At 43.8% G+C, this 14,814-nt stretch overlaps 1 protein-coding gene across 10 annotated transcripts in view; it reads left to right on the forward strand.

Moving 5' to 3' along the window:
• Nucleotides 1-13,755, forward strand: part of snx9b (sorting nexin 9b) — a 32,735-nt gene extending 18,980 nt beyond the window's left edge. For 2 of the 10 annotated variants that reach the window (XM_036975943.2, XM_036975947.2), the window contains 15 exons: nucleotides 2,612-2,789; nucleotides 3,241-3,276; nucleotides 3,865-3,988; nucleotides 4,274-4,361; nucleotides 4,512-4,637; nucleotides 4,834-4,951; nucleotides 5,129-5,259; nucleotides 5,395-5,498; nucleotides 5,588-5,691; nucleotides 5,777-5,854; nucleotides 5,981-6,057; nucleotides 11,044-11,133; nucleotides 11,401-11,515; nucleotides 11,722-11,813; nucleotides 12,143-13,755. In XM_036975943.2, the coding sequence (XP_036831838.1) occupies nucleotides 2,612-2,789; nucleotides 3,241-3,276; nucleotides 3,865-3,988; nucleotides 4,274-4,361; nucleotides 4,512-4,637; nucleotides 4,834-4,951; nucleotides 5,129-5,259; nucleotides 5,395-5,498; nucleotides 5,588-5,691; nucleotides 5,777-5,854; nucleotides 5,981-6,057; nucleotides 11,044-11,133; nucleotides 11,401-11,515; nucleotides 11,722-11,813; nucleotides 12,143-12,190 (1,509 nt within the window). In that variant the 3' untranslated portion in view covers nucleotides 12,191-13,755. Of the gene's footprint in view, nucleotides 1-2,611; nucleotides 2,790-3,240; nucleotides 3,277-3,864; nucleotides 3,989-4,273; nucleotides 4,362-4,511; nucleotides 4,638-4,833; nucleotides 4,952-5,128; nucleotides 5,260-5,394; nucleotides 5,499-5,587; nucleotides 5,692-5,776; nucleotides 5,855-5,980; nucleotides 6,058-11,043; nucleotides 11,134-11,400; nucleotides 11,572-11,721; nucleotides 11,814-12,142 lie in introns of all 10 variants that reach the window. The other 8 variants (XM_036975944.2, XM_090232969.1, XM_036975950.2 and 5 more) reach the window with 5 other exon arrangements.
• The last annotated feature ends 1,059 nt before the right edge of the window (nucleotides 13,756-14,814 follow it).

The following is a 14,814-nucleotide window of genomic DNA, read 5'->3' on the forward strand; positions in this document are numbered from 1 at the left end:
CTATGAGCCTGTGTTCCCCACCACTGTGGTCCTCTAATGTACTCTCTCTCCCTCTGTTTGTTTTGTGGCTTACTGTGAGTAGCCTATGATGGAGATGTTTGGTCAGCAACTTCCTATCCAAACGTGCACACATACACACACACATCTACACAGGGCTCTCCAAGCCTGTTCCTGGAGCGCTACCATCCTGTAGGTTTTTCGCTCCAACCCTAATCTAGTGCTAATAATTCGCTGGTTGATGAGATGAATCAGGTCAGTTACAACTGGGGTTGGGGTGAAAACCTAGAGAAGGGTAGCGCTCCAGGAACAGCCCTGATCTACACACACATGCTTGCGGCATGGTCAACGTCTGCCCCATACGCATGGCATGCAGTTATCCTGTCAATTGTCTTTTGCAAAATTCTTCTATAGTCTCAGTGAATGAATGACTGTAGAACGCATGAGATGTGTGTCTGTTCTGCTTGTGTTGTCCTCCAGCCATGGAAATGACTGGGAGAAATGCTTACTGTGACGTGCTGCATCCTGCCGTGCCTTGGCATGATCTGAATGGTACAGTGCAGTGCGTCACAATGCTGGACTTGAATACGAGGCATGAATTTCTCAATTATTTAGATAAGCGTGAGAGTGGCATTGTGCGCGAGAGACGTTTTTGCATAATTTTGTGTGACTTGAGGAAACACGCTGTACCTGCAAGTCCAGGGTTCAACTTCCATACCATTCAACACACAGTCACATGTCAGTGTGTTGCCTGACTCTGTATTTTGAGTGGGGTGTGTGGGGAGGGAGTCTGCCAGGTAAGGGTTGGAGTGAGAACACCATCTTTTCTTCCTTGTTTCATGTTTTATGTCCATTTTTCTCAAGCAGTATTAGTGGGGCAAATAAGTATTTAGTCAGCCACCAATTGTGCAAGTTCTCCCACTTAAAAAGATGAGAGGCCTGTAATTTTCATCATAGGTACACTTCAACTATGACAGACAAAATGAGAAAACAAAATCCAGAAAATCACATTGTAGGATTTTTAATGAATTTATTTGCAAATTATGGTGGAAAGTAAGTATTTGGTCACCTACAAACAAGCAAGATTTCTGGCTCTCATAGACCTGTAACTTCTTCTTTAAGAGGCTCCTTTGTCCTCCACTTGTTACCTGTATTAATGGCACCTGTTTGAACTTGTTATCAGTATAAAAGACACCTGTCCACAACCTCAAACAGTCACACTCCAAACTCCACTATGGCCAAGACCAAAGAGCTGTCAAAGGACACCAGAAACAAAATTGTAGACCTGCACCAGGCTGGGAAGACTGAATCTGCAATAGGTAAGCAGCTTGGTTTGAAGAAATCAACTGCGGGAGCAATTATTAGGAAATGGAAGACATACAAGACCACTGATAATCTCCCTCGATCTGGGGCTCCACGCAAGATCTCACCCCGTGGGGTCAAAATGATCACAAGAACGGTCAGCAAAAATCCCAGAACCACACGGGGGGACCTAGTGAATGACCTGCAGAGAGATGGGACCAAAGTAACAAAGCCTACCATCAGTAACACACTACGCCGCCAGGGACTCAAATCCTGCAGTGCCAGACGTGTCCCCTGCTTAAGCCAGTACATGTCCAGGCCCGTCTGAAGTTTGCTAGAGAGCATTTGGATGATCCAGAAGAAGATTGGGAGAATGTCATATGGTCAGATGAAACCAAAATATAACTTTTTGGTAAAAACTCAACTCGTCGTGTTTGGAAGACAAAGAATGCTGAGTTGCATCCAAATAACACCATACCTACTGTGAAGCATGGAGGTGGAAACATCATGCTTTGGGGCTGTTTATCTGCAAAGGGACCAGGACGACTGATCCGTGTAAAGGAAAGAATGAATGGGGCCATGTATCATGAGATTTTGAGTGAAAACCTTCCATCAGCAAGGGCATTGAAGATGAAACGTGGCTGGGTCTTTCAGCATGACAATGATCCCAAACACACCGCCCGGGCAACAAAGGAGTGGCATCGTAAGAAGCATTTCAAGGTCCTGGAGTGGCCTAGCCAGTCTCCAGATCTCAACCCCATAGAAAATCTTTGGAGGGAGTTGAAAGTCCGTGTTGCCCAGCAACAGCCCCAAAACATCACTGCTCTAGAGGAGATCTGCATGGAGGAATGGCCAAAATACCAGCAACAGTGTGTGAAAACCTTGTGATGACTTAAAGAAAACGTTTGACCTCTGTCATTGCCAACAAAGGGTATATAACAAAGTATTGAGAAACTTTTGTTATTGACCAAATACTTATTTTCCACCATAATTTGCAAATAAATTCATTAAAAATCCTACAATGTGATTTTCTGGATTTTTTTTCTTCTCCTTTTGTCTGTCATAGTTGAAGTGTACCTATGATGAAAATTACAGGTCACTCTCATCTTTTTAAGTGGGAGAACTTGCACAATTGGTGGCTGACTAAATACTTTTTTGCCCCACTGTATATTCAAATTTCTATCAAGTCAAGTTATATACCCTGTCATTTCTTTCCCTGACAAGTCATTTAAAACCAGTATTGGTTGATTGTTAAAAAGGCTGTCCTCTACCCCCTACCTATTTTTCTCTCTCCTCTCTCTCGCTCCTCTAGGCGAGTAACGGTAAAGACCCGTGGTCGGTATGGAACCAGGACACCACGGGAGGTTCCTCCAACAACTGGGCGGCCCAGCCAGAGGGCACCATTACAGGCACCATTACAGGCAAGAGTGCTGCCCCTGACCCCTGGGGCTCCACAGCACAGAGCCATCCTCAGGCCTACCAGGGCCCAGGTAAGAGTCACTGTTCTAGAGGAACTAAAGGGCAATGAGGGCCCCTTTATGGACCTCAACACTTTGGTAATAATTTGCTCGTAATACTGTAGGGAAGACCTACTTTAGCAAGTTTCTGGCAAAAGACTTGCAGAAAGATGTCTCCAGAAATGATTTTTTCCCCCTTGTTATACCTCTTTTTAGGAACTTTATCCATTGTTAATATCTATGTTTTGGGTTTTAAGAATATAGCCTTTGGCATACATGAAGGGTGGTGTTTTGCAATGCATTTTCTAGGTGTGGTCTTTAACAGGGGACGGTGTTGTCATCAATAGTTATGAGATCACTTGCCTTTGCAGAGTTTTTGCTGGCTTTGGTTTTTCACTTCCCGTTTTAAAACTATATTCTGAATTAAGACGTGACTGACTGAATGAACGAAATAACAAAGTGCCTCTTCTTTTTCCTTCCAAAGATATCTATCCATATCCCTACCTTATTGACTGGTCAGGTATCCCACCATGCATTGCCTGCTGGGAGGGTTTCCCTGTTTGTGCGAGTGTTGACTGTTTCTTGTTTTAAGAAAATGTCTGGCATGTGTATAACCAGTAAATGTACATTATTTTCTCTATTGTAGGCATGTGTTTGCATTGTGTGTATTTTCTCTCAAGAAAGCTATTCACAGTATTTATAGCTTAACACTCAATTGGTTGGTTTTGAGTATATATCTAACTGATTATCTAGACTGATATAATAGGTTTGTTGTTTCTGTTTGGATACATACTGTACAGTATATTTACAATTTTTCTCTCAAAACATAGCACGGGGTAGTGCAGTGCAGTGGTCTTCAAACCTCTCATTGGGCACCCAAGATTTTCCCTTAAGGAGCTCACCTAATTCTCTAATCAAGGGCTTAATGATTAGTGATTGGAATCAGGTGTGCTAGCTCTGGAATAAGAACGTCTGGGGGTCCTCGAGGAGAGGTTGGAAACCCACTGGTCTAGTGCATGTTCTCTGATCTCGGTTTTAGGCTTTTTATGCTGTATGATCTCTCTTCCATGTATTTGGTTACTAAGGGTGTGTGTTTGTGTGTGGGTAGGAGCGGAGGACGATGAGTGGGATGATGAGTGGGATGATGTGAAGTCGAACTCCGAGTCTGGAGATGGAGGGGCCATCCAGAGAGGAGGGGCTACTGGCTCCTCCATGAAGATCTCCCTCAACAAGTAAGACAGCTGACTACTACTCCAAACCATCACACTGAATCCACAAACACTAGCCATGACCTAAAGACCACTTTTACCCAGATTTTACCCACGGTAAACATAAACATTGAGTCAATATACAGAGTTTGGCCATCTTAGTTTGCGGTTTAGAATCTGAGACGTTTGGCGGAGGATAGTTGGCCCAACTCACCATTGCCGTTGGATTTCCAGACTGTCAAGTGTCCCTTTCTACCTAACCACTGACACTTAACCCCTGACCTTTACCCCTGTGTGTTCCTCTTTGAGCAGGTTCCCCGGGTTCTCCAAGTCTGGTCCTGAGCTGTTCCTCCTCTGCAAGCAACCACCCAAGGGAAAGGAGAAGATAACCATCTATGTGAGTTGGTGGAGGACCGTCATCAGTACTGGACATTGAATGGAGTGTGGTTGGCTGTGTTGTTTAGCAATTTTTTGTACTGTAGTCTTTTCAAATTGCTGTAGGATTTATCTTGTAGGATTTAGTAGGGTTGTCTCTGCTCCGTCTCAGATGGGGGAGGTTGGTCCAGTGTGGTCCTATCCAGAGGCTCAGCTGGACTGTGTCGTAGCCGACCCTAAGAAGGGCACCAAGATGTACGGCCTGAAGAGCTACATCGAGTACCATGTCATACCCAACGTAAGTGGGACCACTACTAGTATCAATGTGAATGGTCATTAATGTTTCTGGCTCGATCATTTCTAGGGACAGATACATTGTCCAAATGCCTGATATAACGTGCTGTCTCAGATAAAAGCTGCAGTTTCCGAAAGCCAATATTATGCCAACCCATTGGCATTATAGTGCATGTTAACTTTGTGTGATTGGTTTGCAGACCACAAACAGACCTGTCAATCACCGATACAAGCACTTTGATTGGCTGTATGAGAGGCTACTGGACAAGTTCGGTTCAGCCATCCCCATCCCCTCTCTACCGGACAAGCAGGTCACAGGTGAGAGACTGACCTGCTAACCTCTCCTCTTCTCTCCTCCACTGAGAAACCCTCTGTCTATCCTATAGGAGAGGAGTTCACTTAATGTATGAAGGTATATGTGGAGCCTGGGGTGCTCCTTTCAATGCACACTGCTTATATCTGCTCTCTCTCCCTTTCTCCCTCCCTCTCTGCCAGGGCGTTTTGAGGAGGAGTTTATCAAGATGAGGATGGAGAGGTTGCAGGGCTGGATGACCAGGATGTGTCGGCACCCTGTGGTCTCCAACAGTGACGTCTTCCAACTCTTCCTGACCTACAAGGACGAGAAGGTACAGTAGGAGTCTTCCTCATCTTCCTCCCCCAGAAACAGCAGAGGGGTGCAGTATCAGACTGGACATGGAGCTCTGACTGTACAGGACTGGTAGTGACACTGAGGATTGGCTATTGAGCACTGTGTGTTGCAGGACTGGAAAACAGGGAAGAGAAAAGCAGAGAAAGACGAGGATGTGGGAGTGATGATCTTCTCCTCCATAGAGCCTGAAGCCCCCGACCTGGACCCCATCGAAGTGTGAGTGACATCACACCACTCTGCAGCAGACATATACAATATGAAATGCTATGGGGTGTTTTTCTTCATTTGTTTCCATTGCGTAACAGGGAGCAGAAGTGTGATCAGTTCAGTCGTTTCACCAAAGCTATGGATGATGGTGTGAAGGATCTACTCACAGTGGGCCAGGAGCACTGGAAGAGATGCACAGGACGTATGTATGCACTACATAAACACTACACAGCAGCTATGCAGGCTACATAGTTATAACACATGACCGAATCTGTGTGTGTCCTCAGCTTTGCCCAAAGAGTACCAGAGGATTGGCAAGGCCTTCCAGAACCTCTCGTCTGTCTTCACCAGCAGTGGATACCAAGGTAGGCCTGTTTGGACAGACATTTACCCCACTAAATGGGATATATATGGATCTCTGAATGTTTTAGTTTGTTCAATGTAAGTGTTGTTGCGTGTAATGTAAAAAAAACAGGTTCTTGTATCTGCAGGAGAGGCCACCCTCACCGATGCCATGACTTCAGCAGGAAAGACCTATGAGGAGATAGCTCAGATGGTGGCTGAGCAGGTACAGTACCAGTACAGACGTGTCATAACCTGTAGATCTCTCTCTTAACCCTGTATCTCCTCTGGGTTAAAATAAATTATCAGAATGTGTTGTTATTTTCAGTGTCAGAATTGAATTTCCATGTTATTTTATTTGATTATTTAAAAACAAGATACTGTTAGGTTCTGAACAAACAGAGTAAAAACTCAAACGGATGACTAGGAAAAATCTCAAACCAAGTTTATTCACCCACTGGGTCATACACAAATCAAAATCAAATCAAATCAAATTTATTTATATAGCCCTTCGTACATCAGCTGATATCTCAAAGTGCTGTACAGAAACCCAGCCTAAAACCCCAAACAGCAAGCAATGCAGGTGTAGAAGCACGGTGGCTAGGAAAAACTCCCTAGAAAGGCCAAAACCTAGGAAGAAACCTAGAGAGGAACCAGGCTATGAGGGGTGGCCAGTCCTCTTCTGGCTGTGCCGGGTGGAGATTATAACAGAACATGGCCAAGATGTTCAAATGTTCATAAATTACCAGCATGGTCCAATAATAATAAGGCAGAACAGTTGAAACTGGAGCAGCAGCACGGCCAGGTGGACTGGGGACAGCAAGGACTCATCATGTTAGGTAGTCCTGAGGCATGGTCCTAGGGCTCAGGTCCTCCGAGAGAGAGAAAGAAAGAGAAAAAGAGAGAATTAGAGAGAGCACACTTAAATTCACACAGGACACCGAATAGGACAGGAGAAGTACTCCAGATATAACAAACTGACCCTAGCCCCCCGACACATAAACTAATGCAGCATAAATACTGAAGGCTGAGACAGGAGGGGTCAGGAGACACTGTGGCCCCATCCGATGACACCCCCGGACAGGGCCAAACAGGAAGGATATAACCCCACCCACTTTGCCAATGCACAGCCCCCACACCACTAGAGGGATATCTTCAACCACCAACTTACCATCCTGAGACAAGGCTGAGTATAGCCCACAAAGATCTCCGCCACGGCACAACCCAAGGGGGGGGCGCCAACCCAGCCAGGATGACCACATCAGTGACTCAACCCACTCAGGTGACGCACCCCTCCCAGGGACGGTATGAGAGAGCCCCAGTAAGCCAGTGACTCAGTCCCTGTAATAGGGTTAGAAGCAGAGAATCCCAGTGGAAAGAGGGGAACTGGTCAGGCAGAGACAGCAAGGGCGGTTCGTTGCTCCAGAGCCTTTCCGTTCACCTTCCCACTCCTGGGCCAGACTACACTCAATCATATGACCCACTGAAGAGATGAGTCTTCAGTAAAGACTTAAAGGTTGAGACCGAGTTTGCGTCTCTGACATGGGTAGGCAGACCGTTCCATAAAAATTGAGCTCTATAGGAGAAAGCCCTGCCTCCAGCTGTTTGCTTAGAAATTCTAGGGACAATTAGGAGGCCTGAGTCTTGTGACCGTAGCGTACGTGTAGCTATGTACGGCAGGACCAAATCAGAGAGATAGGTAGGAGCAAGCCCATGTAATGCTTTGTAGGTTAGCAGTAAAACCTTGAAATCAGCCCTTGCTTTGACAGGAAGCCAGTGTAGGGAGGCTAGCACTGGAGTAATATGATCACATTTTTTGGTTCTAGTCAGGATTCTAGCAGCCGTATTTAGCACTAACTGAAGTTTATTTAGTGCTTTATCCGGGTAGCCGGAAAGTAGAGCATTGCAGTAGTCTAACCTAGAAGTGACAAAAGCATGGATTAATTTTTCTGCATCATTTTTGGACAGAAAGTTTCTGATTTTTGCAATGTTACGGAGATGGAAAAAAGCTGTCCTTGAAATGGTCTTGATATGTTCTTCAAAAGAGAGATCAGGGTCCAGAGTAACGCCGAGGTCCTTCACAGTTTTATTTGAGACGACTGTACAACCATTAAGATTAATTGTCAGATTCAACAGAAGATATCTTTGTTTCTTGGGACCTAGAACAAGCATCTCTGTTTTGTCCGAGTTTAAAAGTAGAAAGTTTGCAGCCATCCACTTCCTTATGTCTGAAACACATGCTTCTAGCGAGGGCAATTTTGGGGCTTCACCATGTTTCATTGAAATGTACAGCTGTGTGTCATCCGCATAGCAGTGAAAGTTAACATTATTTTTTTGAATGACATCCCCAAGAGGTAAAATATATAGTGAAAACAATAGTGGTCCTAAAACGGAACCTAGAGGAACACCGAACGCACGAGGACAGATGCAGAGCCTCGGTCTGATGCCATTAAAATGTCATTTACCACCTTCACAAGTGCAGTCTCAGTGCTATGATGGGGTCTTTATTACTGCCACTTTTAGTGAGTTTGGTACACATCCGGTGGATAGAGAGCCGTTTATTATGTTCAACATAGGAGGGCCAAGCACAGGAAGCAGCTCTTTCAGTAGTTTAGTTGGAATAGGGTCCAGTATGCAGCTTGAAGGTTTAGAGGCCATGATTATTTTCATCATTGTGTCAAGAGGTATAGTACTAAAACACTTGAGCGTCTCTCTTGATCCTAGGTCCTGGCAGAGTTGTACAGACTCAGGACAACTGAGCTTTGAAGGAATACGCAGATTTAAAGAGGAGTCCGTAATTTGCTTTCTAATAATCATGATCTTTTCCTCAAAGAAGTTCCTGAATTTATCACTGCTAAAGTGAAAGCCATCCTCTCTTGGGGAATGCTGCTTTTTAGTTAGCTTTGCGACAGTATCAAAAAGGAATTTCGGATTGTTCTTATTTTTCTCAATTAAGTTAGAAAAATAGGATGATCGAGCAGCAGTAAGGGCTCTTCGGTACTGCACGGTACTGTCTTTCCAAGCTAGTCGGAAGACTTCCAGTTTGGTGTGGCGCCATTTCCGTTCCAATTTTCTGGAAGCTTGCTTCAGAGCTCGGTATTTTCTGTGTACCAGGGAGCTAGTTTCTTATGAGAAATGTTTTTACACCTGCAAAGACAAAGCATGATTACACAAGCACATATATTTATAACCTCCTACTAGGCAGGGTCAACTCCTTACACGTCTAGATAGCCAATACATACATCTCTGTCGCCAGGCAGGAACTTAATTGGTTTCTCTCACTGGTGTAGTCATGGTCCTTCCTGATGTTAGAACCTTGGTGGGTGTGGAAGTGTGTGTGTGAGATAGGACTGTTGTGGTGGGCCCCTCTGGCCCCCCTCCCAGAGGTTTCTTCTCACTTCATCTGTTGACTTAACCTCGAGCCAAATTCCACGCTCCTCTCTAGTTTCGCAGCTGGCCTGCCCTAACAGAGACTAACTACACTGTTGCCCTTTTACCTCCCTCCTTAGGACATACACCAGATTCCTATACACCCTTCATTGACCCCAACATATACATTCCTTGTACATGTAAAGTATCAACATGTTTTAGTATAGTAAAAGTATATTTCGAGCTAGAATCCAACAATATGCATACAAAATTATTCAATTGATTAAGAATCATTGAGGATGAACACAAAAAAGCACAAATGTCTGTGACTTACTTCCATTGTGGTCCTCTTTCATGATAGTGTTTGGCATAATGTGGCACGATAAAAAAAGATACATCTAAATTGGCAGGCCAATTTGGTTACTTAATCATAAGAACACAAACACATCCAGTTTACACACTATACACAAAGGAACTAGGAGGGATTGCTCACACAAGCACACTATCCATTAACTAGGATTTCACCTTCCCTTTAATGCTACTCAGAGTGGGAATAGTTTTAACACAGACAGATTATTCCACTCAGAGGCTGCTGAAGAGTCTCCTGTTGAGAGTGTAGTTGCTCAAGGGCTGTAAATAGTATTTGAAAGGCAATGTGTGCTATACGTCAGATGTAGCCTTGTTTTTTTTTGTCTCAGTTGTTGAGGTCTTGGAATCCAAAATAAGCCTTTGAGGGAGTGTATGCTAGTCTACTTTGAGGAGCAGCTTTGGGCAAGTGGGGGCAACTTCCTGTTGCTCTGTGTACTTCCTTTAGCCCCAAAGGCCTTGTGCTCTATTCCCGTTCCTTTGGTCTCTCTTTTTTCTTCATCGCCCCAAGCTGCTCCTGTCTGATGTCACTTCCTGGATGTCTGCGTGTGTTTCCTGTGACCTCACAGTGTCTGTTTTATATCCTTGTTCTGACCTTCTTCTGACCCTTTCACTAAGCATCCTGTGTGTGAGGTGTGTGTTATCTGAAGGGAAGAGGTCAAGACTTGTATGATTACTCCATGACATTAATTTAAGGCCACCAGCACTAAATTTAAGGCCACCAGAGCAAAATATGTTCTCTACGTTCCTCTGACAGTTCAGTTGAACATAATGTTTGAATATCAGTTCTCTGATTTATATCCATGACGGTGTAGTGTGGTTTGTAATGAAATCAAAGCCCCACCCTGTTTTTGATGTTGTCGCAGCAGCGTCGACATGGAGGACTCATCTGGTAAGCATGTGTTGCTCCAGTCCAGAGGTTTCTGTCCTTGGTCCAGACTCTGTTTGACTTCTTTTTGACCTCCACCAATCATTAGCTGTGTAGTTTCAGTCCTGGGTAGTTACTAGCACTCAGACACAGTGCTGTCTATATATATATATATATATATATATATATATATATATATATATATATATATATGTGTGTGTGTGTGTCAGTTCAACATTATAGTAAACCTACAGTTCCCTACCTTGGTTCTCTGGTAATGTTTGGGTGGATGTGTTATGGATCTCTTCCATGACCAAGCACGCCTTTTGGATGTTGTTTTCCCTACATGGTCCTTTATTGTCTCTGTTTTTGGTCATATTTCTATCGTTTTTAAGTGGTTTCCTGTTTTTTGCTATTTGAGACATTGCTACTACATTTCTTTCTGATGATGTCACAGTTGTATTATTGTACTCATTTTGTTCATTGGCTTTTCTGGCTCAGTACCAAAAGTGTAATGTGAATTGGCTTTTGCTCTGTTTGCAGGGGATATTGGGTTGTGCGGCTGTGTGTGTGATTTGATATCTAATTGTCCATGTTCTCTCTCTGTAGCCCAGGAAAGACCTGCACTTCCTCATGGAGAACAACAATGAGTACAAAGGCCTTCTAGGATGTTTCCCTGACACCATTGGAGTACACAAGGTAGGCTCCTACAGGGGGGGAGGGAGGGAGGAGAGAGAGAGAAATTGGTATTCACATGATACTGAGCCTAGGGCAGAGGAGAGAGAGCGAGAGAATAACAACCATATGAAAATAACATTGCTAAAAGAACAAAACCATTTTATTTTGGTTAGGACCTACAGTGTCTTTGCTATTAATGTAGATCCCTGTTTAATCCAGTATAGCTGTAAAGTTGAATCCCTAGAATTTTGTGTAAAGCTGAAGACTGCTCTGTCTTTTCACTGTTAGGCGGCCATAGAGAAGGTGAAGGAGGGAGACCGGCTGGTGGCAGCTAGCAAGATCACCCCTCAAGACAAAGTGACCATGGCTAAACGTGTTAGCACCATGTCATATGCACTACAAGGTAAGGCTACTGGTCTAATGCTAAACGTGTTAGCACCATGTCATATGCACTACAAGGTAAGGCTACTGGTCTAATGCTAAATGTGTTAGCAATGGTTAAATGTGCTAGCACAAAGTACTGTAAGCCTATGGCGTAATAAAGAGATGGTTCCATCATCTATACTAAATCACGTGACAGTGGATTTCCTGTTTTCCCCCCGCCCACAGCTGAGATGAACCACTTCCATAGCAACCGTATCTACGACTACAACAGGGTGATGCAGCTGTACCTGGAGGAGCAAGTGAAGTTCTACGAGACGGTAAGAACACCATTTTAAAATGTCAGTAGCTTCTTCCTCTCAAATAGAAAACCTATGAGTTCTTTGCCTGAATGACAGTGGATCTAAAGCAAATGAGTATTGCTAGCATTGAAATTATATTAATGAATGGGTCATTTCCACATGCTCACATGCAATTGTCTCTGACCCTGGTCACAAGGTCTGCTATGAGAGGGACTGCTATGAATAGATGCATCTGTACATACAAATAGTAGTCCATCAACAATGCTTCAATCTGATGAATGTTTTTATTTAGGCATTCAGCACATGGCTTTCAATGGGATTTTTCTCTTTATTCCTGGTTTGGGCAGATTGCTGAGAAGCTGAAGCAAGCACACAGTCAATTCACCACCATGTAAACCTGCCTCCTAAGACTGAAAATGCAAGAAACAGCTTAACACCCAAGAGATCTCTCTTTTTCTATTTCTCACTCTGTTGCTTTTTCCCTTTGCGCTCAGTGCAATTTCATTTCCTGCAGTCGTTAGCTAATGATGCTAATGTAATCTGTTTTAAACAGTCTAGGAACTGTTTAGGAAGAGGTGTAGACAGTCGAAACCCAGATGGGTGGATTGCAGCAGTGCCTGATGCACAGTGGGTGCCACATGCAGCACCAAACAGCCCAGTCCCACAGGAAACAACACTGACTTCTTCCTGTGTCTCAGGTCAGGGTAACATGACAAACATTCAGGCCCTCATTGAACATATTGCACAGTTAAGCATTGCCCTCACTGCCTCAGTGATTCACTCAAAATGCAGAGGTCAAAGAGCAGCTCTCTTCCCCTGGCAAAGAGGATACTGTTTGCATTTCCTTGTTTGACTGAATCCATGGGCTAGTCATGTGGAACTGACTTCCTCAGTTCCACATTATAGTAAAACTACAGTTCCCTACCTTGGTTCTCTGGTAATGTTTGGATGGATGTGTTATGGATCTCTCTCATGACCAAGCACGCCTTTGTGGATGTTGTTTTATGCTCCATGGTTCTTTATTATCCCCTGGTCATCTTTTGGACCTTACCCCAGCATCACAGCATTTTTTAATCACAGCATTTCAACAGAAATTGTGTATATGATTTTCTTAAGTGATTGAAACACACTCACAGTTCAGAGTAGAGTTGTTGCATTATGCCTTGTCAGTTAAGTTCCAGCAGATATGAGAGAGAGTGTGTCACCACGCCCCTTGCTTGTGAGTGTGTCTGAACACTGCTGGCAGTGCCCCGCCTCTTCCTTCACTCACTTCCTCGATCTCTTAACAGGAAGCTCGACCCTTTCCTGCCACTGTGCCTTGTTGACGTTCTGTAGAAAATAGAACTGCATGCTTCGCTAATTCCCCCCTGCCTCATTTTTTTTTTTTTTTACTTTTCACATCTTTCCAAAAACATGGAGTTCTGCTTTTCTCCCTTCTGGAAGGACACATCTTGATGGGGAATGTTAGAGGTTATGCAATGGGAGCCTACTCCTCGTCCATGGAAGCCAAACATCAGTGAGCCAATGCTTCTCCCAAAGCCAGTGCCAAACATGGTGGCTGGGTCCCAATACTCGTAAATTGCTCCCTTGTTTTCTTTCCTTCAAAAACAGCTGAGCGGTTTCACAATATTGCTTTCACCTATCAAATCCTTACATAGCAGTGGTTAGTAAGGAAATGTGGTTAAGACAATTGGGACACAGCCATGCCTTTCTCCGGGTGTCTATGACAGCTCTTCTCTGCCTCACTCCACTTAATACCGCAGTGCAATCTTCAATCATTATTTAATCTCACTCTTTCTATTCTCGTCACATAAATACAAATACATCTATATTCTATCTGATGCATGTGCTTTTTGGTTGTTGAGGTATTATTTTATGTATAGAAATATTTGCGATACGTTGTCACCCAGAAAGAGGAGAAATTTAAGTTTGATTTAATAAAAATGATTTGTACTCTCCATGTACACGTTTGCATTTCTTTGAGTGTGTTTGTGGGAGTGAGTGAGTCATGTCTTGTTCTGCCGGACTTGTGTATTTGGGACGACACCCACCCACACACACTCATATACACACACAGCAGGCCCCGTCTGAAAATTCTGTGGAGATGGATAGGAATGAAAATGAGTTGGTCTATCAGCAGAGCGGAGCGTCAAAGAGTGTGTTTGTGCTGATTATGAGGGTGGAATGAAAGAGGTCTTTCACCCTGTACTCTGCCTGCACCCAGCTCTGACTGAAATCAGGTGCAGCTGGGTCTCTATCTCTACACCCAGAAAGAGTTAAATATTTCACTCTATAAAGAGTTAAATACGCTATACAGTGCCTTGCGAAAGTATTCGGCCCCCTTGAACTTTGCGACCTTTTGCCACATTTCAGGCTTCAAACATAAAGATATAAAACTGTATTTTTTTGTGAAGAATCAACAACAAGTGGGACACAATCATGAAGTGGAACGACATTTATTGGATATTTCAAACTTTTTTAACAAATCAAAAACTGAAAAATTAGGCGTGCAAAATTATTCAGCCTCTTTACTTTCAGTGCAGCAAACTCTCTCCAGAAGTTCATTGAGGATCTCTGAATGATCCAATGTTGACCTAAATGACTAATGATGATAAATACAATCCACCTGTGTGTAATCAAGTCTCTGTATAAATGCACCTGCACTGTGATAGTCTCAGAGGTCCGTCAAAAGCGCAGAGAGCATCATGAAGAACAAGGAACACACCAGGCAGGTCCGAGATACTGTTGTGAAGAAGTTTAAAGCCGGATTTGGATACAAAAAGATTTCCCAAGCTTTAAAAATCCCAAGGAGCACTGTGCAAGCGATAATATTGAAATGGAAGGAGTATCAGACCACTGCAAATCTACCAAGACCTGGCCGTCCCTCTAAACTTTCAGCTCATACAAGGAGAAGACTGATCAGAGATGCAGCCAAGAGGCCCATGATCACTCTGGATGAACTGCAGAGATCTACATCTGAGGTGGGAGACTCTGTCCATAGGACAACAATCAGTCGTAT

Source organism: Oncorhynchus mykiss, chromosome 4 (genome assembly GCF_057628025.1).
Source record: "Oncorhynchus mykiss isolate SJ-2025 chromosome 4, ASM5762802v1, whole genome shotgun sequence".
Lineage (NCBI taxonomy): Eukaryota > Metazoa > Chordata > Actinopteri > Salmoniformes > Salmonidae > Oncorhynchus > Oncorhynchus mykiss.